This window comes from Schistocerca americana, chromosome 2 (genome assembly GCF_021461395.2).
Source record: "Schistocerca americana isolate TAMUIC-IGC-003095 chromosome 2, iqSchAmer2.1, whole genome shotgun sequence".
In the NCBI taxonomy this organism is placed as follows: Eukaryota; Metazoa; Arthropoda; class Insecta; order Orthoptera; family Acrididae; genus Schistocerca; species Schistocerca americana.
The window spans coordinates 1122405558-1122432788 of NC_060120.1; the positions used below are offsets into that span (position 1 = coordinate 1122405558).

The 27231-nt window shown below is 44.5% G+C and overlaps 1 protein-coding gene across 1 annotated transcript in view; it reads right to left on the reverse strand.

Moving 5' to 3' along the window:
- Positions 1-3203: 3203 nt before the first annotated feature.
- LOC124596536 (F-box/LRR-repeat protein fbxl-1-like) overlaps positions 3204-27231 on the reverse strand; it is a 108336-nt gene continuing 84308 nt past the window's right edge. The window contains exons 6-7 of the mRNA XM_047135711.1: positions 12409-12588; positions 3204-4537 (exon numbers count right to left, since the gene is read on the reverse strand). Coding sequence (XP_046991667.1) covers positions 4336-4537; positions 12409-12588 — 382 coding nt within the window. The 3' untranslated portion in view covers positions 3204-4335. The remainder of the gene's footprint in view (positions 4538-12408; positions 12589-27231) is intronic.

Here is a 27231-nt window from a genome sequence, read left to right on the forward strand (position 1 = left end):
TGTGTTATGACCCGTGGCTCTACCCTTCATTCGATCCCTGCGAAACCCTACATTTCAGCAGGATAATGCACTACCGCATGTTGCAGGACCTGTACGAGACTTTCTGGATACAGAAAATGTTCGACTTCTGCCCTGGCCAGCACATTCTCCAGATCTCTCACCAATTGAAAACGTCTGGTCAATGGTGGCCGAGCAACTGGCTCGTCACAATACGCTAGTCACTACTCTCGATGAACTGTGGTATTGTGTTGAAGCTGCATAAGTAGCTGTACCTGTACACGCCATCCAAGCTCTGTTTGACTCAATGCCAAGGCGTATCGAGGCCTGATTTCTCAGGATCTATGCACCCAACTTGCGTGAAAATGTAATCACATGTCAGTTGTCAGTTGTAGTATAATATATTTGTCCAATCAGTACCCGTTTATCATCTGCATTTCTTCTTGGTGTAGCAATTTTAATGGCCCGTAGTGTATTACATTGCTTCTGCTGAAAGGCTGGTGTTCTGAGGAAGAGACAGGTCAAGCTGGAGGTAAGGAATTCCTGGATCGTGACCAGTGGCTGGTTAGGTGGAGGGTGGAGGGGGGGTGAGGATCATGGTTTGACAGTGCTATGAACTAGGAGAGACAGGGATCAGTGTTGGGATTACGTTGGCTCTGGTTGGAGAGACTGGTGGCAAAAGACGTGTTTCCATTTCATGAATCAGGAGAAGGAGAGTAGGTCTTTGACACATCATCAAGGTCAAGTTCGGGTGTCGGGCGGAAGGTGAGGCCTCTACCTACGACCGAAACTTCTGTGGGGCTGAGGGTTTTGGAGGAAAGGTTAACAACAGTGTTAGGGGAATGTTCTGGCTCTGGATTTGGTGCAGTGTTACCAGGGAGTTTTTGGGATGTGGCAAATTGAAAAGATCAGCTAGGCAGGGTTTGGAGCGCTGTGGGGAGGATAGGGACTGGATACTGGTTCACTGAGGTGGCAGTAGCATGTCAGCAGGTTGGATGACTTATGAAAGCGGTGCTCATAATGCCGTTCCAGGTGCTGGACAGTGTGGGATTCAGTTTCAGAGACACGATGTATACAGCTTGTCTTGGAGGGTTGCTGAGGTAGTTCTGGCATGCCTGTGCCGTACAGATGTGTATTTGCAGTACCAGTTTAGTGAGGACCAGGGACCAGCGGAACCTGAGAAGATGCTCATTATGAAAGCAGGGGTGGGATCCAGAGAAAGGAATTTTTGCAGTTAGACCATTGTACGGGTGGGGGGTGTACTGTGGTTTAGGCAGCGTTTAAGAAACAGGATGTGGGACTGGGTTTTAGCCAGGGAAAGGGATACTCTTCTCAACTGGTGCAGAAAGATGGAGCGGGTACATTGTGGTAGGGACACTGTAGGTAAAACGGGAAGGACACGGAAATGGGCAAATGAAGGAGTTAGATTGTCGTGAGGGGAGCTCAATAACAGAAAAGAGGAGTAAAAAAATACGACACGCAAAAACATGCACACTTGCTAGGTGGTAGCCTTTAAATCGGCCACGGTCCGTTAGTATACGTCGGACCCGCGTGTCGCCACTGTCAGTGATTGCAGACCGAGCGCCGCCACACGGCAGGTCTAGTCTAGAGAGACTCCCTAGCACTCGCCGCAGTTGTACAGCCGGCTCTGCTTGCGATGGTTCACTTACTACAGACACTCTCATCTGCAGAGACAACAGTTTAGCATAGCCTTCAGCTACGTCATTTGCTACGACCTAGCAAGGCGCCATATTCAGTTACTGTAACTAATTACTTCAAGACTGTATTCTGAACAAATAATATTGTGAATCATGTACCGTCAAGAGCGACGTTCATCATCAATGGATTAAAGTTAAGTATGAAAGTAATTACGTCCGCTTTCTGAATTCTCATTCCCTGTCATGTTCCAGACCTCACGTCAGCATAGTCCTTCCCTCCTCACGCCAGCCTGCGTGAGCTAAAACGCGTGCATTTAGACTGGTGCCCCTACAAGATCCGGACGGTGCAGCAACCAAATCATCATATCTGCAGCAACGTACTGAATTAGCTCTTCAGTTTTCGGACAGATAGAAGTCGATGACATGCGACCAGGCAATTTTCTATGGAGTGAAGAGGCACATTCTACACTACAGGGTACAGTAAATACACAGAACTGCCAAATTTAAGGGTACTGTTAAACTGCATGTTGTGCACCAAGAACCACTGCAGTTGCTGTATATGACTGCTTGGTGTGGAGTCACAAGCATCTTTATTCTTGGTCCGTTCTCTGAAGAGGATACATCCGTAGAGCCTGTCGGGGGTGGTGGGGGGAGGGGGGGCCCTCTGTGATGCCTTTACGTTATGGAGACCTCCTTGTACAGCACGTGATTCCTGCTTTGGAAGAGCACAACTGTGTGGAAACCATTCTTTTCATGTAAGATGGGCCAACATTGCATGTCACTCACCCAGTGAAAGATCTGCTTAGTGCAACCTTCCTTAAAACATATTATATCGAGAGGTTTTCAGATGCATTGCCTGCAAGATGACCTGATCTGAATCCATATGACTCTCGACTCTGGGAATACCTAAAAGAATACCTTTACCAGAGGCACATTAGGTCTCTACCTGATCTGAAGGTCAGTACGCAGGAACACATCGCTTAAATTCCACCGGAACTACTGTGAGCAAGTGTTGATCACATCGTTTTACAGAAGTAGCATCTCATTCGACATCTCCAGTGCTCGTACGGAATGAATTAACCCTTTAGTGACCAAATTATTTCCGGAAGTTGTAGATTTTTTATGAACACTTTATTGGGCTAAGAAACCGTTCATAAAATCATAGTTTAAATCTTGAAATGAGAGTTTAGCCTATGAGTGTAAAAAAATTAGTGGGAACTATTGGAACTGTGGAGTAACTTCACTTGCTAATTTAAAACAAATGTATTTCCTTTATTTTTTAGTACAAAAACATGTTAAACATTACATTTATATTTGTATTAGTTCATACTGTCCTTTGAGTTCACTAAGGTGATGTACTATGGAACTTAGAGAAGCATGGTGCTACATACAAAGGTACACGACAGTTGCTACTCATTACTTTTGTTCGCTTTTCTTTGTTCTTGGTGCTACATTGGCGGCATCTTCTGTTTGTTGTACCTTTTGTAGGGAAATGAGTTCCAACTTTCTCCAGACGAACTTCATCTGGTACTCCAGACACACCTCTTATTGGTGTTTGACCTTCCTCTTCTCTTACGACTTGAGAAGCCAGAGATAAGCTGCCTTGCCAAGTGCAATCTAAATGTTAGCTGGTCTGCTTTTGTCTTCTGTAGCTTCCACATAACGTAGGAACTGACAACTGCCAAATGCACAAGAAAGGAAAACAGTTTGTGCCACCACTTCCACGAACGACGGCCTACAGCATACCGTTGACGCAGCTGATCAAATCTATCGACTCCTCCCATTATTTTATTATACTCTGCCACAGCCAATGGGCAGAATACTTCAGTTCTGCTTCCACTAACTTACCTTGTAATATTTATGTAATTTTCAGTCAAATGCAGCGAACATCCACGAATACTATCTCCCTCATAAATACAAAAATAGATAAATACAACACAAGTCACTTCACACGCAAAAGGAAAGCACACTATCCAAAAAACGCTGTAGCGGTCGAAACAGTGGCTCGTTTTCACACGGGAACTGCGCTTCTGCAATGATTGACTCACAAGGTAGAAAAACAACAGCTTTAGCCTAACTGTTGACAATCTATACATAGTTAGCACACTCTAACAGAGATGGTAGCATAAGTTAGAAGTGGGAACACGGATTACCACTGAACTTACAGAGAAAACAAATAAGTGGGAACTATTTGCATTCGCAGCACCAGATTCGCACCTGGTCGCCAAAATTGAAACTAATTTTTCTCCAGCGTAAAACTGTTCTGTGTTAACGCATTAGAATACAAATCGAGTTTCGCTTCCATATGATAATTACAGCCCACACTGGACCTCTGCGAGTATCTGCACTTTAATTACAGCCATTTGGTATGTCATCATTGCTTCATGCATCGTGTGTTACTTTATTTCCAATGTATCAGAACTGCATCACTTCTTCATGGACACCAGTTTTGATGTTAAATCCATAACTAATCTGATATAGCTAATGCTCATTAATTTCATCTTTCCTGGTTTCTTTCTCAATCTGTAGTGTGTTCTCATTAGACTGTTCTTTCCATTCAACAGGTTCTGAAATTCTTCCTCCCTTTCACAAGCCAATAGGAGTATCATCAGTGAATGATATTATTAATATCCATTCTCCCTGAATTTTAATCCACTCTTCCATCTTTCTTTTATTTCTTTCACTGCTTCTTTGATATATAAACTGGAAAGTACAGGATATCGAGGCAGCGCAGTTGCTTCAAGTCCAGGACGTGCCGTAGGCCCGGCTGCAGATCTGTCAGGTCGTCAATGTACTGGAGGAGCAGCGTGCGGAGGGCCGGCAGCTGCGCCACGTGCGCCACGGCAGATCCGCCCAGCCCACTGCATCCGGAAAGATCCAGTCTAGAAGAACAAACAGAAAAATAATGTAACACTTTAAGATGTTGGTGACAACATGAAATTTGCTGTGTAAACACAGTACGACAAAAAAGAAAGGCAATGAATTATCCAAATGGGACAGAAATCAGTACATGTACAGACAAACAAATGGTTACATGTTGTATACATAGTTCCGTGTAGTCAGCGCGTACACAACTTTCCCACTAGAGCGCGCCCCGCTAAGCACAACAGCGCAGGCGCAGCGCTAGTCCGTCTCCGCACTACGAGATGGCGCTGCCTTAGAGACGGACCAAATTCTGCTTCCGCCGATCTGCATATTAATATGTAACGCAGCCAATGAGATTGCTGCTAACGTAGAACCTTTTCTCCTCGTGGATCACACTCGCGCAGTGATACCTGAACGCGCAAGGTATTATAACGAGTGTACAGACCTCCAATTAGTCAGTCTGCATTAGTCTGTACCAGTCTATAGTCAAGTTTCAGTGTGCGCCTAATAAGATTATCATATTCCTGTACATAGCCACGAAGATAAATGTATAGACACTTTGTCAAGTATCAGAGATATGTGAGAATAAGATTAACGTACCAAGACCAAAGGAACTTCAGATTGTCAATTGTAAATAGCATCCAGAATCAAGTTACGTAATGTTTATGCTTGTTATCATTTTAATAAATGTGTGCGAAAATTAATCAAGTTCTGTTTGAAGTCGGTCACCGTCAACCTGCTACTCTAAGCGTGCAAGTGGCATATCTACCGTCCGACCTAACGGCAGAAGATAAACACGCCACAATAAGACCACGAGACATATTGCTGACACTCGCCTACTTCGTTAGATCGACAAGTCAAATAATCTGATGGTGTGTGTACCGAATGTCTTACAGTACGCACACCACATTACAATTTCAGAAAAAACTGGATGATTCATTCAGGAGAGAGAGCTCCACAAATTGAGCAAATCAATAGCGCATTGGTCCATCTCTGGCACCTGTGCAAGCTTGGCACTGATGACAGAGTTGTCGAGTGTCCTCCTGAGGAATATTGGGCCAAATTCTGTCCTATTGATCCATCAGATCGTCATAATTCTGAGACTGTTGGAGGACTCTACCCATAGCGCTCCAAATGCTCTCAATTGGGAAGACATCCGGCAAACTTGTTGACCGAGGTAGGGTTTGCGAAGCACCAAGAAAAGCAGTAGAAACTCTCGCCCTGTGGAGGCAGGCATTATCTTGCCGAAACGTAAGCCAAGGACAGCTCGCCACGAACGGCGACAAAACGGGGCGTAGAGTAGCATCGACTTACTGTCGTGCCGCAAGCGTTCCGAGGATGACAACCGAAGGAGTGCTGAAAACAAATGGCACCTCAAACCGTCACTTCCGGTTGTCGCACCGTATGGCGGGTGACAGACACGTTGATATCCCTCTGCTATCCGGGGTACCTCCAGACGCGTCTTCAGTCTGGAATAAAATTGTCTTCAGTGATGAGCTCTGCTTGAAATTGAGCCACAGTGACCAGCAAAGACCTGCCTGGGGACACCCCGGAGTGTAGTGGGATACCAACCGACAGCAAAACAACCGGAACTGATAGTCTGGAGTGCCACTTGTTTTCGTAGTAGGTCACTTTCGGTTGTTATCTTCGGAAAACTTGTGGCATAGCAGTAAGTCGACACTATTTGGTTGCCATCCACAGCACCCTTACAGCACAGTGATACGTCAACGATATTCTACGCCCCTTTTGATTGCCCTTCCTGCTCTTACATTTCAGCAAGATAATGCCCGCCCGCACACTGCGAGAGTTGCTATTGCTCGTCTTCACGCTCGCCAAACTCTACCTCGGCCAGCGAGGTTGCCGGATCTCTCCCCAACTGAGAGCATTTAGAGCATTACAGGCAGGGCTTTAATGATGTCAGGATTTCGATGACAGAATTGGGCACCCAATATCCGTCAGGACGACATCCGACAACTCTGTCAATCGAAGCCGAGCCGAATAACTGCTTGCGTACAGGCCAGAGGTAGACCGACGCGTAGTCGAATTGCTCAATTTCTGAAGCTCTTTCTCTCGAATAAATCATCCAACTTTTCTGAAATTTTAATGATTTGTTTGTCTGTGCACGTACATCACATCTGCCAGTTTCCATCCCTCTGGACAATTCCTTCGTGGTGTGACGTTTTCTTGACTTAGAGCGGCATTTACACGTGAGTAATTTCCTGTGCACACTAAGTGCAGCAGCTGTTGCAAATACATGCACGAGAACAGACTTTCACTCAGCTCTGTCCCGTGGCACAATCTTCTGGGCCTTTGCAGCTAAGGGGAAAAAGTACAGGGTCTTCATTAATGAGTGGTGCATTTTCATATATTTATTGATTTATATGGGCACATTTTACATCATAATTTTACATCACTACATGACTACGGAGAGCACAGGCTCGCTGTGTCGTTGGGGCCGGAACACGGGTCCGGGAACTGCGACGGACGAGCCCGGACGCGGTCGGGGTAGTATCTGGAGCTCAGCGGGAACGTGACACGCACACCGACAGTGGCCCCAATGCCCGATGCGACGACAGTGGGCCCGGGAGCTGTGACGGGCAGTCGGCCGACGAGACGGGAGGAGACGTCTGGAGAACTGAAGACGAGATCACAGCCAGTGAAGTGGCCTGCCGGGGACAGTGTGTTAATAGCAGATGGCAGGCAGGGTGCAAGCTGGCCGTGCCGTGTGGTGTGACGTCATTACGGTGCGGCACGGGCATTCGAAATGGACGCGGCGGGCAGCTCGCGTGACGCAGTCTGCCGGCTGCCGGAGTGCCCGTTTGGAGCACGGTCTCGGGGGCTGCCCGGCCAGGTCGGGGACGGGACGAGGTGGGTGTGGCTGCGCACTGGCAGCTGGCGGTACCCGTGCACCGCTGACGGCTAGGGGAGTGGGCTCTGCCTAACAGGTCGCACGGGGAGTGTCGTCCGTGGACAAGTCCTCCACTGAAACTTCCTAGCAGATTAAAACTGTGTGCCGGACCGAGACTCGAAGTGCTAGGAAGTTTCGTATCAGCGCACACTCCGCTGCAGAGTGAAAATCTCATTCTGGGAACATCCTCCAGGCTGTGGCTGAGCCATGTCTCCGCAATATCCTTTCTTTCAGGAGTGCTAGTTCTGCAAGTTTCGCAGGAGAGCTTCTGTAAAGTTTGGAAGGTAGGAGACGAGTTACTGGCAGAAGTAAAGCTGTGAGGACGGGGCGTGAGTCGTGCTTGGGTAGCTCAGGGGTAGAGCACTTGCCCAAGAAAGGCAAAGGTCCCGAGTTCGAATCTCGGTGCGGCACGCAGTTTTAATCTCCTAGGAAGTTTCATATCAGCGCACACTCCGCTGCAGAGTGAAAATCGCATTCAAGTCCTCCACTGGTTTGAAGAACTGAACGAGAATCGGAGTAGTTGAGGTGAAAGCTGTCTCAATTCTGTCCACGGAGACTTTAGTCGGCTCGCCATTACATTTGATCTGCAAAATGTTCTCGTCACGGTGATCGTGCGGTGCACTCTATGGCAGCGTAAGTGGTGGCCGTGCCACGTCTACGCACAATACCGGGTCAAAAGTATTTAATGCGACAAACTCCTGGAGGTTGTAGGGGACGTCAAAACAAATATTTTCCCTAATGTCATTTTTATCTATGAGGATTATTTAAACTGGTGGAAGCTGTATTATGCTCGTCAGTTGTTAGACGCCGTATTGCGATCTTGAGATGTTAGAGGGTTTATTACGCTCTTCAGTTGTGGGCAACTGCTGTCCACCAGTGTAGTAGTGCATTGTCTCTGTTTACTAGTAGAGCGATACATCTGGAGTGAATACACTGACACGGTTTGTGCGTACTACGTAGCGCACCACAACGGACGAGCTGCACAGCGGGTTTAGCAACAGCAATATCCTAATCGCCGTATCCCGCATCATACGACCTTTGCTGCTGTGTGCCAACGTCTTCGTGAGACCGGGTCATTTAGCACATTACCTGGACAGGGACGCCGTCGCACGGTAAGAACACTGCAGTTTGAGGAAGCTGTCTTGTAGCATGTGGAGCCGGGTGCTTCAGTCAGCACTCGTGCAATTGCACGTGACATTGGGACTAATCAGACGAATGTAAGAACAGTCCTTCGAGAGCAATTGTTACGTCCATTTCACTTATAGCGTGTCCACAACCTGGAACCAGTTGATTATCCACCCAGAGCACAGTTTTCGCAGTGGTACCTGGAACAGTGTGAAATGCATCCTACATTTCCATCCTCTGTGTTGTTTAGCGATGAAGCAACGTTCGGGCGCGATGGAGTCTTTAACATGCACAATTCGCATGTTTGGAGTGAGGATAACCTACATGCCACAGTTACTAGCGCTCATCAAGTGCGGTTCTTCGTTAATGTGTGGGTCGGTGTTGTTGGGGACTGTTTAATTGGGCCGTATCTGCTACCTAGGCCATTAAATGGCAGGCACTATTACAGTTTTCTCGCCAGAGCATTGCCAGAATTGCTGGAAGACGTCCCGCTCCCTACAAGACAACGCACGTGGTGCCAACATGACGGGCCGCCGGCACATTTCAGTCGTCGTGTGCGTCGATTCCTGGACCGACGGTTCCCAGAAACGTGGATTGGCAGAGGTGGTCCTGTACCGTGGCCTGCTCGATCCCCAGATATGTCCCCTCTGGACTTTTTTGTGTGGGGAGAGATGCGCAACCTTGTTTACGCACCTCCTGTTGCATCAGAAGAGGATCTGGTTGCCCGGATAGTAGCAGCAGCAGGAACAGTTAAGGATACTGCTGGGGTTTTGCCCGTGTCAGACATAACATGATCCGACGGTGTAACCTTTGTTTACGTGTGTCAATGGAGGCATTTCTGAAAATCTACTGTAATTGAAATTGGGTTGTGTTAATGTGTTGTCTCTTGGTCATAAAAAAATGGAAAAGTGTTTCTTGGTTTAATTAATTTGCCGCCAGAGAAATCTTCCTCTACCGGTTTAAATACTCCTCATAGGAAAAAATGACATTAGGGAAAAATATTTGTTTTGATGTCCCCTACAACCTCCCAGAGTTTGTCGGTATAAATACTTTTCACCCTGTATAATGTGGAACAGTGTAAATCGGCTCGAGCAAATACCCACCGGTACTGTGCCGTGTCGGCGCGTGCAGTCGGAGGTCGGCTGTACGACTGCGCAGATGTTCTGCCGGTGTCGGGCACCGAGGCAGCGTGTGACGGTAGTACCTCCTCCACTAATTCACCGGGAATGGCGAGCGAGTGAGCACAGGCGAGGTGTACAGGTGGAATACCGATGTCGTCCTTGGGATTATTCGCAGGCCGAGAAGTACGAGCCGAAGTGCGTCCGTCCGGGTGATGCCGTGACACGTCAGGGATGCTTCCGGTATACAGTGGAGCCGTTCCGGGTGGCTACGCAGACGTCACGTGCACGACGACGAGTCCGGAACTGTGTCGGACTGCCGTCGCGTGCCGCCCAATGTGCAAACTACGTCTCATCTCACTGGCTCAAATGGCTCTGAGCACTATGGGACTTAACTACTGTGCTCATCAGTCCCCTAGAACTTAGAACTACTTAAACCTAAATAACCTAAGGACACCACACACATCCATGCCCGAGGCAGGATTCGAACCTGCGACCGTAGCAGTCCCGCGGTTCCGGACTGCGCGCCTAGAACCGCTAGACCACCGCGGCCGGCTCATCTCACTGGCACCGTTTGATTCGTGGACACGACAGGACGAAGCAAACAGTCGGCACTCGTTCAAATCCGTCAAGGTGTCAGTGGGGGGCCACGCATTGTACTCGATCCGCGTGGTCCGTGGCTAACAGAATCGGAAATAGGCGTAACTGTCCACGAGGCGTGGAGATCTAGCTCACACTGGCTTTTGCTTCGCTGGGTGCTCCACCGTCGTCACAGGTTGGCCCGGCCATTAAATCTCCTCCCACAGGTAAACGCTGACGTGCTGCTACCCACGTGATTCTGTGGGATGCCTGCCACAAGTTTGGCATAAGCTACGTTTAATATTTTTTGTGGGATCTGAAATTTAAAAACCTCTCTCACACCGGCCCGATTGAGCTTCACAGATCAGGATAGTAAAAAACACGCGAATATTTAGGGAATTTTCATTCACAAAGCAGGCTTATCACATTCACACAGTTCAATGCTGTCCTATCCTGATTAAATTGAGCTTAACTTAAATTCCATAAGGCAGTGAAGCAATTTCGAAGTCTCGGTGCGACGAAAATTGTCAGTCGATCTTCTGAAAACATTTGTAATAATTATTAACTTTCGGTGACCACACGGGGAAGACCGGAGATGTGCTGGTAAGACCGTGTTAGCCCATTTATTGGAAGTAATAAACTGGATATCTTGAGCGTACAAAACGGCAGGTTCGTCCAGTGTAAATCAGACGTTCCCCACTGATCCCCGTGCAACACAGCATAGTAAGCAGACACTGTCAATAATAATCAGTTAAATAATACGCGAACACACTTACTTTAGTTTACTTCATGTATTAAATTCCTTATACAGAATCTCATCAAGATGGCGACTAGCTCAACAATACATACATATACATCTTCGTTCTTTCACGGCTAATCGGCAAGATCTCCTTCATTCTTTTCATAAGAGAAAACATAGATAGCAGAGAAGGTATTCCATGGAGTAAATGCACGCTCCAAGGAATAATAGGGCTTGAAACTACTTTGCATTGATAAAAGATAAGAAGAGATATTTCGAGATATGTACTGAGTTATATATTTTTATAATATATAATATTCTTTTCATAAGAGAAAACATAGATAGCAGAGAAGGTATTCCATGGAGTAAATGCACGCTCCAAGGAATAATAGGGCTTGAAACTACTTTGCATTGATAAAAGATAAGAAGAGATATTTCGAGATATGTACTGAGTTATATATTTTTATAATATTTCTGAAAATATCGCGTAGAGACCGCCGCAAGAGACATTACATACGGTAGTGCTCAGGTAATCATTAGTGACAACGTCGGATTTCAAACAGAGTCCACAAAGTGGGTACCCCATCTTCTCACCACAGACGACAAATTTCATCATCTTGAGGCGTACAAACAGCTACTGGTACGCTACCAAATTGAAGGGGAACATTTTGTGCACCGGATTTTGATCTGTGATGAAACGTGGGTACACTGTTACGCACGGGAATCGAAAAAAGCAGCCCAAAATGGCACAAAAAAGACCAATCTACACCCACTGACGACTCTACACCCACGGAGTGCCTAAAATTGTCTCTGTGTGGGGAAGGTTATTGCGACAGTCTTTTTTTATATTAAGGAAGTTCTCATCAGTTTTGTCCAAGAATGCTGTACTGTGAGCGCCGTATACTACTGCCATTTTTTGCATAGATCGGAAAGCGAATATCGTCAGAAAATACCAAATCTGGGGCGTGACTAGGCCGCGTGACAGTGCTCGGCCCCACACGGCAGCCCGGACTCGACAAAAAGTTCGGGAGCTGTCGTGTGCCACACTAGGACATCCTCCCTACACTCCGCACTTATTGTCCTGTGATTTTCATTTGTTTGGACCATTAAAAGAAGCAGTCGGACGACACAGATCTAACAACAATTGCGCTGTCAAAGTGTTTGTGTGAACCCTGCTGTTACAGCCACATTCATTTTGTGAAAACGGGGTTGAGAAAACTACCTATCCCCTGGGAAAAATGTATTTCCCATTCAGAAGACTATACACAGATTAAATAACTTGTGTGTATGAGTTTTTCTGAAGTGAACTTTTCTGAAGTGAACTTATAAACAAAAAATTCAAATTAATATTTGAATTTCCTTTGTACGTGAGCATAAAACATGTTCAAAAACTGCGCAACAGCGACGTCAGGTACTTACATCTGTAGGTGTTTAAGACGGTGGATCTCGGCAAGTGCTCCGTCTGTGAGACTCGTCGCAAAAGTCAGGCTCAGGTGGCGCAGTGACGGGCACCCCCGAGAAATGGTGACCACCGCGTCATCCGGGAGGTCGGTGGCGTGCGGCAGGTCCAACTTCTGCAGCAGTGGTAGGCAGCCGGGCCTGCAGTTGTTCAAAACAACACCTGTTGTGAATGTAAATCTAAGCCGCACAGGTTAAATATTGGTCAGACCCTCAAAAGAGTACCGTATTTACTCGAATCTAACAAGGGGAAGGCCTCAGACACGGCCAACCGATTCGGCTCAAATTTGGCAGGTCGCTTGTGTACAACCCAAAACGAAGGAATCTAAGATATTTTGGGTCAACACCCCCTCGTTTTTGAGAAAATCACCCCTAAAGGTTATGGCGAGCAATCAACTCAAAATTGGCGGGATCGATAGATAATTGTAATTACATTTTTCATCATCAGGTATGAGGTCCGAAAACGCATACTTTTCCAGAAATGGGGGTAAGAAACTTTTACAACTGCCACTTCTGTACCGACATGCAAAACGCTTTCCGCCGGCAGCGCCGATAGCACAAAGGTAACTGGCTCGGAATGGGAGAACCCGGGTTCGAATCTCGAAGAAACCTAGCGGATGTTATTATTTTCATTTGTATTTTTCCATATCTCAATTGATAAGGATAGGACGGTTAATAAGGTAAGGAAATCAATAACGAATGATAATAATAAGGTAAGCAAACTAATTTCCCAAACGCCGTGAGTTAGTAAAGTATTAAACTTTTAAGCCTCGTCACATGAAAACAACTCGGAGCAAGAGTGCTGCGAATTCCTCACGAGGGATCACAGACAGCCAACCGTGCGACGCTTGTTTACAGCGAGGCACGGGACAGAATGTACGCGCGGAGAGTTTTGTTGTCCCGGTTGCCTCTTCGTCATATCATAGTTGAGAACCTGGAAGACTGAAGGTGTGCAGCACGAGCCTTATAGAAGTCAATCGGAAAGAGTTGTTTTCCGTCATAGGCTGCCGCGAACCTCGCCGATACATGTAGTGATTTTTCCATCGTTAATGCGCCGAATGAAATACGATTTGTGAATGAATACAGTCCTTCCGTAAGTAACATATGACGAGTATTGTCTGTAGTTTGTGGTAATTAGCTCGTCTGTTTATGCTGTAGTAACTAGTTATTGTTTGTTGTGTCATATTTTTTCGAGATTCGAACCCGGGTTCTTCGAGACCCAGCCAGTTACCTTGGCCGGTGCGCTATCAGCGCTGTCGCCGAATAGCGTTTACCACGTGGGCACAGAAGCGGCAGTTATAAAAGTTTCTTTCCTCGATTTCTGGAAAAGTTTGCGTTTACGGACCCCATACCCGATGATGAAAAATGTTCTATTTACAATTATCTATCGATCCCTCCAATTTCGAGTCGATTGCTCTTCACAACTTTTAGGGGCGATTTTCTCAAAAACGCGGGGGTGTTGACCCAAAATAACTTAGATTCCTTCGTTTTAGGTTGTACACAAGCGACCTGCCAAATTTGAGCCGAATCGGTTGGCCGTGTCTGAGGCCTTCCCCTTGTAAGCCGCACTTGAATCGAAGCCGCACCTGAAAAATGAGACTCGAAAGCAAGAAAAAAAATTTTTCCCGAATCTAAGCCGCACCTGAAATTTGAGACTCGAAATTCAAGGGGAGAGAAAAGTTTTAGGCCGCACCTCCAAATCGAAACAAAGTTGGTTCATTTTAATACGAGACACAATTTAGGTCGAATGAACGACGATACAGCTACAGTAGTTTGGTTTAAGTCGTAAGCTTAGCAATTAAGCTTTACCAGGTAGCCATTGCTATGCGTCAGGCGCTCCGTCGGTATTTATACGGGTACCCTTCCTTTTTCACGTGCTTCGTCTGGTTTGAATTGATTGCTTATATTTCTTTGATCTCGTAAGTGCCGTTCTCTTTGTTATAGGTGTTTACGTCACTCTGAGCGGAAAATGCATTACTGTACTGTGTCACGCATTGTTTGTGGCATTATGATAGTGAGTGTTTACGGCCTGTCGCCGCTCGCGGCATGGCTTGCTTATGTGCGCGCTACCGCCGCTTACAATGGCAGCGGGGGCTGGGGGGGGGGGGGGGGAGGGGGCGGGGGAAGATGTTCTGAACGAGAGTTTAGCGAAAATTTTTCTCCGTTTGAAAATCTTTGCAGACGCCTCTTTAGTACATTACATTCTGCACAGAAATTAGAGTCATCTTAGATTTAAAAATCTAGTCAATTGCCGTGCTTCATTTCTGACTGTATCACTAATAGGCATAAGAATAATATGAATAGGTCTAGCGGTTCTAGGCGCTCAGTCCGGAACCGCGCAACTGCTACAGTCGCCATGCCTCGGGCATGGATGTGTGTGATGTCCTTAGGTTAGTTAGGTTTAAGTAGTTCTAAGTTCTAGGGGACTAATGACCACAGATGTTAAGTCCCATAGTGCTCACAGCCATTTGAACCATTTAATACGAATATAAACATGACATGATATGTACATTCTTCCGCGTTTGCTGTTGTCTCACTCTAGTTTCGTAGTTTATTACGCAGACAGGATTTAAATGAGATAGCAGCAAACACGAAAGAATACATGGCAAAATGTTTATATTCGTATTATTATATTGTGGTGAAGAGAATACCGCATGTGATTCACAATTCATAAAATTTCCTATTAGCAACCATCTCTTCTCACAGGTAGGTAAAAATTCAGAATGTACAGTTGGCCATATTGACAAAAACCCCAAACAGTCTTGCCAGTCGGATTTTCATAGTACATTGAAATGCTGCTACATTCGAAGATGAACAATACGGTATTTGTATTTACTTCGTTGGATAATGTATGAAAATGCAGTGGTCGAAACTCGGGGCGGAGGAAAAAGCTCATCTTCCATTTTTTTTTTTTTATTTATTTACTGACGCAGAGGTTTTGGCACAAGTATTTATCTTTGTGCCTGCAAAGCAAGCCTGTGTAGCACTACATATATTCGACGGCAGAAGTTAGTTGTGGCAGCACCTATGAACATTTTTCAGAACTTCCGCTTACTTTGCACTCGATTCTAAGCCGCAGGCGGATTTTTGGATTACAAAAACCGGAAAAAAAGTGTGGCTTAGATTCGAGTAAACACGGTACACAGGGATGGCTAGAGGACAAATGTAAGGAGGTAGAGGCTTATCTCACCAGGGGTAAGATAGATACTGCCTACAGGAAAATTAAAGAGACCTTTGGAGAAAAGAGAACCACTAGTATGAATATCAAGAGCTCAGATGGAAACCCAGTTCTAAGCAAAGAAGGGAAAGCAGAAAGGTGGAAGGAGTATATAGAAGGGTCTATACAAGGGCGATGTTCTTGAGGACAATATTATAGAAATGGAAGAGAGTGTAGAAGAAGATGAAATAGGAGATATGATACTGCGTGAAGAGTTTGACAGAGCACTGAAAGACCTGTGTCGAAACAAGGCCCCGGGAGTGGGCAACATTCCATTAAAATTACTGACAGCCTTGGGAGAGCCAGTCCTGACAAAACTCTACCATCTGGTGAGCAAGATATATGAGACAGGCGAAATACCCTCAGACTTCAAGAAGAATATAGTAATTCCAATCCCAAAGAAAGCAGGTGTTGACATATGTGAAAATTACCGAACAATCAGTTTAATAAGTCACGGCTGCAAAATACTAACGCGAATTCTTTACAGACGAATGGAAAAACTAGTAGAAGCCGACCTCGGGGAGGATCAGTTTGGATTCCGTAGAAATATTGGAACACGTGAGGCAATACTGACCCTACGACTTATCTTAGAAGCTAGATTAAGGAACGTCAAACCTACGTTTCTAGCATTTGTAGACTTAGAGAAAGCTTTGGACAATGTTGACTGGAATACTCTCTTTCAAATTCTGAAGGTGGCAGGGGTAAAATACAGGGAGCGAATGGCTATTTACAAATTGTACAGAAACCAGATGACAGTTATAGGAGTTGAGGGACACGAAAGGGAAGCAGTGGTTGGGAAGGGAGTGAGACAGGATTGTAGCCTCTCCCCAATGTTATCCAATCTGTATATTGAGCAAACAGTGAAGGAAACAAAAGAAAAATTCGGAGTAGGTATTACAATCCATGGAGAAGAAATAAAAACTTTGAGGTTCGCCGATGACATTGTAATTCTGTCAGAGACAGCAAAGGACTTGGAAGAGCAGTTGAACGGAATGGATGGTGTCTTGAAAGGAGGATATAAGATGAACATCAACAAAAGCAAAACGAGGATAGTGGAATGTAGTCGAATTAAGTCGGGTGATGCTGAGGGACTTAGATTAGGAAATGAGACCCTTAAAGTAGTAAAGCAGTTTTGCTATTTGGGAAGCAAAATAACTGATGATGGTCGCAGTAGAGAAGATATAAAATGTAAACTGGCAATGGCAAGGAAAGCGTGTCTGAAGCAGAGAAATTTGTTAACATCGAGTATAGATTTGAGTGTCAGGAAGTCGTTTCTGAAAGTATTTGTATGGAGTGTAGCCATGTATGGAAGTGAAACATGGACGATAAATAGTTTGGCCAAGAAGAGAATAGAAGCTTTCGAAATGTGGTGCTACAGAAGAATGGTGAAGATTAGGTGGGTAGATCACATAACTAATGAGGAGGTATTGAATAGGATTGGGGAGAAGAGAAATTTGTGCCACAACTCGACTAGAAGAAGGGATCGGTTGGTAGGACATGTTCTGAGGCATCAAGGGATCACCAATTTAGTATGGGAGGGCAGCGTGGAGGGTAAAAATCGTAGAGGGAGACCAAGAGAAGAATACACTAAGCAGATTCAGAAGGATGTAGGTTGCAGTAGTTACTGGGAGATGGAGCAGCTTGTACGGGATAGAGTAGCATGGAGAGCTGCATCAAACCAGCCTCAGGACTGAAGACCACAACAAGAACAACAACATCAACGGTACACAGATCGCTCTGGAGCGCTGCACACGTGTGGAAGTGGTAGTGAGCGGTCACGAGGCGATGCAGTAAGGTGTGCTGAGCAGGAGACGTGGCAGAGTGGCGCAGAGGAGGTGTCTCGTCTGCAGGTGCCCGTGACCACACCGTCAGTGAAGTTGCCGCATTTATTGGGGTATCGACACAGAGCGTCTGCTGTGCCTACAGAGGCTACTGCACAACTCACAGCATTATAGAACAGAGGTCCTAACGAGATTCTAACTGACAGGGAGACGAGTGTCGCGCCTTTTCGACGATAATTTCGTACCTGACAAGAACTGCTGCATTTTCGAGATGAACATTGTAAAGAGAACTGCACGTAACGAACGTACGGTGTTTGGTGCCTCACAGAAGGCTGTCATTCAGAGCTGCACGTAAAGCTCAAAGTTGCAGCTCGAGTTACGCACTGTAATTGAGTCGACAACTTCACGAGCGGTCTGCATCCGAGTATTATTCTCGATGACTTTTACCTCGATTATCTTCTCACACAGTTGCCTTTCTCAAATTTTCCCTGACAAGAACTGCTGCATTTTCGAGATGAACATTGTAAAGAGAACTGCACGTAACGAACGTACGGTGTTTGGTGCCTCACAGAAGGCTGTCATTCAGAGCTGCACGTAAAGCTCAAAGTTGCAGCTCGAGTTACGCACTGTAATTGAGTCGACAACTTCACGAGCGGTCTGCATCCGAGTATTATTCTCGATGACTTCTACCTCGATTGTCTTCTCACACAGTTGCCTTTCTCAAATTTTCTCGGTGCACAGGACCTGCTACACAATGCCAAATATTGCAGTCTGACTTCTTCTCCGTCTACAAAATACCGAGGGCGGGAAGAGAGCTTTGTAGTATTTACACTACTAAATGATGTAACAACTCTTTGAAGAACCATTATGTTTTCGGTTGTTCTTTCTAACAATTACAACACAGTGTGAGGGTAGTGGTGTGTAGTATCTGTAAGTGGTTGTTCTTTGGTGGGCGACAATGCCCAGTGGCGCAGAAAGTCGCTAAGTAGAGGCAGTTGTTGAGAGGCTGTGGACGGTGTAGGCTGCGTGAGCCGAAGGCGGTTGCGTAGCGAAGGATTTATCTCTGTGTTTAATAGTAGTGGCACAGTTTGATTAATAGTGTGTTTATGTTTGTGCAGTGTGATAAGGGAAAAAAATTAAATTTTACCAGTTCTTAATGCGTCTCCATCAGTTAGTACCACACCACTGCATGTAACAATGAACGAAATCTCGATATACACGGTCAACTAAAACAAGAGGAATGTAACATAATAATCATTAGGTAAGCCATATAATCTCCAAGGAGACGGGAGCTTATAATTGCATCTCTTGTTAATCAGAAAAACATATCCAAAAGGAATCTCAGAACAGATCAGAAGAGAATGACACCTTTCTTCAGCTCCTTTCAACCGTCCGTCTGGACGTCGTCATTCTGGGTGGCCCGTCTCATTCTCTGCCTTCTGAGACACAGCCGAGCCACGACGCAAAGCACGAGTGACGCCTACACTACAGGTGGCGACACCTGACCGCTATCGCACCCTGGTGACATTCTGTGCTAGCTTGGCTCGCTCCGACTCTGCACACTCGTGAAACCGGCACGAACACAGTGGAAAATTCTCTGCAGCCCAACTACCTAAACAATAGTTTTACACTGACACCTTCCATCTGATCGTGAGCAAGAGGTGGAGCAACCACGAGCTGCACACATTCGACGAGCCAAATGACACGGACTGGACAGTACCCAGTTGGAGTTGTACGGTTTGGTCCAGTGGGTCGTGATACTGCTCATTTTTGTACGACACGAGGTATTGAGTGTACTGGTGACCCAATGAGGTGTTTAATCTGCAGTATGTACCGTGACTTGAGCACTTTTGTTGAGGTTACTGTGAACATTAACAGTGTTTATTTCCACATTCTCAGTAACCAAACGTTTTCCTTCTGTGTATGTTCCTGATCAGTATGCTGTGGACACTCCTGTCATTTGAGATGACAACAGCCATGTTCACAGGGCTGTAAGCGTACATACCCAGTTTCATGAACATTCAATAGCCCTGCCACACCTTGACTTCTCCTCTATATCAGCCAGTATAAATCCCATTGGAGAATATGTGGGACTCATACAATGTAGGCTTTCACAGCCGGTGTTGTCTTCAGTTGAAACTTCCTGGCTGAGAGGCCGTGGTCGATGTATAAAATTTCCACCTGACGTTTCGTCTCCATCTGCGGGAGACATCTTCTGAGGTCGACCGGCTACTGCCACTGAGGCACCATGTACTCTCGCATTTATAGAGGGCACCACCGTTCGTCACGTGATGCCGACGGTATGCCTATCTTTGGAAGGCATCATCATTCTCGATTAAGAGTAATTGATTGTCATTCTGCTGGCGCAACGTCGACATCCATATTTTGTCCAACTTTAAAACTTCCTCTTTTCTATTAAAGTTGTCATGGTGGGTCACGGACCGTATCGAGAAAGTTCTGGCCAAGTATGGGTTCGAAACAATCTTCAGACCCACCAAGAAGATTAAGGAATATTTAAGAACTGCAAAAGACGCCCGACATCCCCTATCAACACCTGGGGTATACAAAATTCCATGCAGTTGTGGACAAGTATATATTGGAACAACGAAAAGAAGTGTAAACACCCGCTTAGCCGAACATAGAAGTAACTGTCGCTTAGGACACATCGAAAAATCGGCCGTAGCTGAGGATGTTTTTCGAGATGGGAATCACGAAATTAAATTTAATGAGACAAGCGTTCTAGCACGAACATCCCATTATCATGCTCGCAGTGTAGAGAAGCAATAGAAATTCACAAACACCATAACAACTTTAATAGAAAAGAGGAAGTTTTAAAGTTGGACAAAATATGGATGTCGACGTTGCGCCAGCAGAATGACAATCAATTACTCTTAATCGAGAATGATGACGCCTCCCAAAGATAGGCATACCGTCGGCATCACGTGACGAATGGTGGTGCCCTCTATGCGCTCTATAAATGCGAGAGTACATGGTGCCTCAGTGGCAGTAGCCGGTCGACCTCAGAAGATGTCTCCCGCAGATGGAGACGAAACGTCAGGTGGGAATTTTATACATCGACCACGGCCTCTCAGCCCAGAAGTTTCAACTGAAAAATATGTAGGACTATCTCAAATAGTGGTGGGAAGTAGCAATCGATATCCCCACATTTTTTGTAGCTCTTTGTTTTTTTTTTCTTTTCTTTCTTGTTTTTTTTTAATCTCATTTTGTTCGTTGCATTTGCTCGGGGCGGACGTCGTAAGACGTCCATTGAAGTTCGTTGTTGATCGATTAACTCAGTTTTTTATTACAGAGGGCAGCTAACCCTCTGGCCGAACACGCTGAGCTACCGTGCCGGCGTAGCTCTAGATGATCTGAGCATTGACGAGTGGCTCCGGCTGGGTTTGGCATACCTGAAACAGCGTCTGGACTCTCAGCCACTGTGAAGGTGTTAATGTGATGTCTTTATGGGGTGAGTAACTTTGTGTACGGTGCACTTAGAATGGCACTCTCTGCTGGCACACGCAAATGTTCACTTAGGTCTATCAAAGCCAATCACAAACTTGTGAAACTTGAATTTCTGCTGATGTATAAGATATTCAAACAACTTGAGGGAGCACAGTCAGGAGATGTTTTAGGCAACCAATGACACGTAGCCAGGTGAACAGCCCTTCATTTTCGCAGCACAAATGCAATAGGGCAGCATTGTGTGAGGAAGTTTAAAACCTCAATATGCAGGTCACATTCAGACAAACACTGTGATGATAGATGTCAAAAGTTATCAATAGCAAATACTAAATGGTGACGTCTCTAGAAATGGAAGTTTTTGCTTAAATTCCATTTAAAATCCAGCTCTCTCCCTCTCTCTCTCTCTCTCTCTCTCCTGAAACAACAGAGAGACAGAGTTAATGTTGCTTCCTCTCCTGCTGATAATTAATATTCACAATCAATAACTTCCGGTGTTCATCATCTTTGGTTGTGCAGTGGAGCTAGTATTTACTCTCTCTCTCTCTCTCTCTCTCTCTCTCTCTCTCTCTCTCTGTGTGTGTGTGTGTGTGTGTGTGTGTGTGTGTGTGTGTGTGTCCTTTCCGACCAGCATACCGAGGTTTTAAACTTCCTTGCACAGCACACTCTCATCTCTCATTGCATATGTGGCTCTCAAACGGTGGGGTGTGTGCCTATTGAAATATTGGCAGTTGTCAAACACGTCACCAGCTGTGTTCTAATAAGACATTTGAACAAGTACACTCTCGAATAGTACCAAATACGAGAGTCGAGGAAAAAAATATTTGGTTTTTGGTTCTCCACCACTTTTCATTGAAGATAATTGAAGAAAACTTATTTTACAACATATTTTGGTAGCTGAGCTACTTTTCTATGTAGCTGCCACTCAAATTTAAATACCTGTCACAGACTCATTTGCCATCAAGTTGTTGAGCCAGTCACTACTGACCTCTTTCAGTTTGTTGTCATTACCATTGTGCTCTCAGCTCAAAAAGTTCTTCATTTTGTGAAAAATATCATAATCATTTCATGACCAGATCTGGGCTATGACGTCGCTGTTCAAAAGCTTTCCACATAAACTGCCATGGCGACGCAGCAGAATGCGGCTGAACATTATCGTGAAGAACCACAGTGCTGCCGGAAACCAACCCATGCATCAGTTTTGATTTGCCTGGCACAGTCTCCGAAGGGTGTCACGGCAGGCTGCAGCATTTTTGGTCTCTCCTTTAACCCTACAGCCAATGAGCAGGATGTCCATTCAATCCCTAAACACTGTGGCTGTAGCCTTTCTTGTGATCAGAATTTGTTGATTTTTTTTTTTTTTTTTGTTTTGATGTAAATCACGAATGGTGCCATTTGAATGACATGCACTTTGTTTCTGTACTTTTACATGGAACCCACGTCTTGCAACCAGTGACAATGCGGTTACAAAAATCCCCACCATACTTGTTGTGCTGTGTGAGAAATGTTGCTGCCAAATGTCAAGAATACCACCTGGTACACACTTTCTATAGCCGAAATCACCAGAATCAGTTTGATAAAATCCATGTGGTACACACTTTCTATAGCCCAAATCACCAGAATCAATTTGAAAAAACTGATCATGAAATTTCAGGAAAGTACAAGTTCAGTCCATCAAAAGTGGAACGTTTATGGCATCGAATTTTTTTCCTGGGTTTGTCAGTAGCAACTGCCAGTCTGGCTGATCGTTCTTCATCATAAATTTTCCTCTGTCTGCCACTAAATGTGATGCACAATTTTTGAACTAAAACTTCATTCAACACACTTCCATAATGTTTTGTTATGTGTTTCTAAATTTCAATACAGCAGACTTTTTGGCATTCAGAAACCACATTATGCTAAGAACCTCACACTTCATGATCATTACAAGGTGCTGTGACTATTGCCTACTTGCTGACACCATTTTCCATAGGTCAACTGCTTCCTGCGCTGGAATCTTCCTCTTTTGACTTCATCCTACATTTTTATTCTACTCCTTCCCACTTTCTTCTGTGCTCTCACTGAACCTTCAAGAGCTGTTGTCAGAAATCCTTTTACTCATTTTATGTGTTCCGCTAAATCTGTTCCCCTTTTCTTAATGAAGTTTAGGAGATTTCTTTGCTTCTTTATGCTTTTCACTACCCCATTACTCCTCACTTTACCCACTCATGTTGTTTTCTCCATTCTTCTTTCAACCTCACATCTCAAATTCTTTAAATCTCCCTCACACACACACACACACACACACACACACACACACACACACACACACACACTCTCTCTCTCTCTCTCTACATTTAGATCTACATCCACATAGATATTCTGCAAGTCGTCATATGGTGTGTGGCAGGGGGTGTTCTGTACCAATACTTGTCATTTCTGTTTCTGCTCTATTCGCAAATAGAGCAAGGGAAAAATGATTATCTACGTGCCCCCATATGAGCCCTAATTTCTCTATCTTATCTTCACGGCCCTTCACACAGAGTATATTACTGACAGTAGAATCGTTTGGCACCCTGCTTCAAATGTGGGTTCTCTACATCTTCTCAATAGTGTTTCTCGAAAATAACTTCACCTTTCCTCCAGAGATTCCCCTTTGAGTTCCTGAAACATCTCCATAACATTCACGTACAGTTCGAACCTACTGGTAACGAACCTAGCAGCCCACCTCTAAACTGCTTCGACGTCTTCCTTCAATCCGGCCTGATACAGATCCCCAGTAGTACTAGCTTCCTATATGCAGTCTCCTTTACAGGTGAACCACTCTTTCCTAAAATTCTCCCAATAAACTGAAGTCGACCATTCAGCTTCCCTGCCACAGTGATCACACACTCGTTCCACCTCGTGTCACTTTGCAACGTTAATCCCAGATATTTAAATGTGCCAAACACGACACTAGTAATACTGTATCTGAACATTACAGGTTTGATCTTCCTACTCATCCACATTAACTTACATTTTTCCACATTTTGGGCTAGCTGCTATTCATCACACCAACTAAATTTTGTCTAAGTCATCTTGCATCTTCATACAGTCACTGAACTTTGACACCTGCAAACAACTGCAGATTGCCACACACCCTGTCCACGAAATCATTTACGTATACAGAGAACAAGAGCGCTACTGTCACACTTCACTGGGGCACTCCTGGAGAAACACTTGTCTCTGACAAACACTCACCGTCGAGGACAACATACTAGGTTCTATTATTTAAGAAGTCTTCGAGCCACTCACATATCTGTGAACTCATTCCATATGCTCGTACTTTTGTTAACAGCCTGCAAGGGGGTAGCATGTCAAATTCTTTCTGGAAATCTGCATGTTGCCCACCATCCATAATTCTCAGTATGTCACGTGGGAAAAGGGCAAGCTGACTCACACAAGCGAAACTATGCTGATCCGTGTACATAAGCTTCTCATTCTCAAGAAAGTTAATTATATTCTTCTTAAATTTATTATATTCTGTCTCTCTCGCCTTCAATTCCCAGCTTTCACAGCCATACAGAAAAACACTCTACACTCTCACTTGGTGGGATCATTAATTTTGTCACACGTTTAAAAATCATACAAATAAACAGTAAATGACACATGCTGTTTGTGTCATACTGGCACTGAAGACAATGAAGGTGTAAGACACAGTGGCGGGATTGGGGGTAGAATTGTGCAGCTCTCAGATCAAAACATTCTTTACTTTTTTTTTTGAAAGCCCCTCTATTTCCCAGGATAAACTGAAAGAACCAGAGGATGTAGAGAGCCTCAGGGAAAGTATAAGGGAACAATTGACAAGAATGGGGGAAAGAAATACAGTAGAATAAGAATGGGTAGGTTTGAGAGATGAAATAGTGAAGGTAGCAGAGGATCAAGTAGGTAAAAGGACGAGGGCTAGTAGAAATCCTTGGGTAACAGAAGAGATATTAAATTTAATTGATGAAAGGAGAAAATATAAATATGCAGTAAATGATGCACGCAAAAAGGAATAGAAACGTCTCAAAAATGAGATCGACAGGAAGTGCAAAATGGCTAAGCAGGGATGGCTAGTGGACAAATGTAAGGATGTAGAGGTGCATATCACTAGCGGTAAGATAGATACTGCCTACACGAAAATTAAAGGCACCTTTCGAGAAAAGGGAAGCACTTGCATGAATATCAAGAGCTCAGATGGAAACGCAGTTCTAAGCAAAGAAGGGAAAGCATAAAGGTGGAAAGAGTATATAGAGGATATATACAAGGGCAATGTTCTTGAGGACTATATTATAGAAATGGAAGAGAATGTAGATGAAGATGAAATAGGAGATACGATAATGCGTGAAGAGTTTGACAGAGCACTGAAAGACCTCAGTCGAAATAAGGTCCCGGGAATAGACAACATTCCATTAGAAATACTGACAGCCTTGGGAGAGCCAGGCCACATAAAACTCTACCATCTATGAGACAGGCGAAATACCCTCAGACTTCAAGAAGAATATAATAATTCCAATCCCATAGAAAGCAGGTGTTGACAGATGTGAAAATTACTGAACTATACGCTTAATGAGCCCCGGCTGCAAAATACTAACACGAATTCTTTACAGACGAATGGAAAAACTGGTAGAATCCAACCTTGGGGAAGATCAGTTTGGATTCCATAGAAATGTTGGAACATGTGAGGCAATACTGACCCTGTGACTTATCTTAGAAAACAGATAAACAAAAGGCAAACCTACGTTTCTAGCATTTGTAGACTACGAGAGAGCTTTTGACAACGTTGACTGGAATACTCTCTTTCAAGTTCTGAAGGTGGCAGGGGTAAAATATAGGGAGCGAAAGGCTATTTACAATTTGTATAGAAACCAAATGGCTGTTATAAGAGTTGAGGGGCATGAAAGGGGAGCAGTGGTTGGGAAGGGAGTGAGACAGGATTGTAGCCTCTCCCCAATGTTATTCAATCTGTATATTGAGCAAGCAGTGAAGGAAACAAAAGAAAAATTCGGAGTAGGTATTAAAATCCATGGAGAAGAAATAAAAACTTTGAGGTTTGCCAATAACACTGTAATTCTGCCAGAGACAGCAAAGGACCTGGAAGAGCAGTTGAACGGAATGGACAGTGTCTTGAAAGCAGGATATAAGATGAACACCAACAAAAGCAAAACGAGGATAATGGAATGTAGTCGAATTAAATCGGGTGATGCTGTGGGAATGAGATTAGGAAATGAGACACTTAAAGTAGCAAATGAGTTACTGATGATGGTTGAAGTAGAGAGGATATAAAATGTAGACTGGCAATGGCAAGGAAAGCGTTTCTGAAGAAGAGGAATTTGTTAACATCGAGTATAGATTTAAGCGTCAGGAAGTAGTTTCTGCAAGTATTTGTACGGAGTGTAGCCTTGTATGGAAGTGAAATGTGGACGATAAATAGTTTCGACAAGAAGAGAATAGAAGCTTTCGAAATGTGGTGCTACAGAAGTATGCTGAAGATTAGATGGGTAGATCGCATAACTAATGAGGAGGTGTTGAATAGAATTGGAGATAAGAGGAGTCTGTGGCACAACTTGACTAGAAGAAGGGATCGGTTGGTAGGGCATATTCTGAGACATCAAGGGATCACCAATTTAGTACTGGAGGGCAGCGTGGAGGGTAAAAATTGTAGAGGGAGACCAAGAGATGAATATACTAAGCAGATTCAGAAGGATGTAGGTTGCAGTAAGTACTGGGAGATGAAGAAGGCTTTTAACTGGCAACCTAATTTTCTCTACTATTGTTGTGGGTGCAAATATTTCATCCTAGCTACCACTGTGCATGGCCGACTGTGCCCTGTTTCATTTTCTTCCAGTATTACTACAGTGAAATCTCTCTATGATATTTTTTTTTCAAGGGACCACGAATTCTCAACACTGCATCGAGGTAAACACTGTAAAGGTGAAGACTTCTAATTGATGATTATAAAAGTTGAGTCAAATTTTACTGAGGTTATACTACAGAAGAAGACAGTAAATAGTAAAAATTAAAAAAGAATTAGCCACAAATAATTACTTTAATAATGAACTTGTAAAATACAACTTCAGTCAGACTTTCGCAAAAATCTATGAACTGACACAAATTGAACATCCTGTACCCAGGGTTCTTTGAAGTAATCAAGCAAACATGTTTGCTTCCTATTTCCTCTGGGCTGTATTAGAACCATTTCTTGCTCCAAATGAGAAAGTTGTGCTATTGTTGTACCCGAGGGGTCATCATAAATCTTCTGAATGTTTTGAATGTTTCAAATCCTTCAGCCACCTTTGTATAAATGGATCTTCAGGCCCCAGA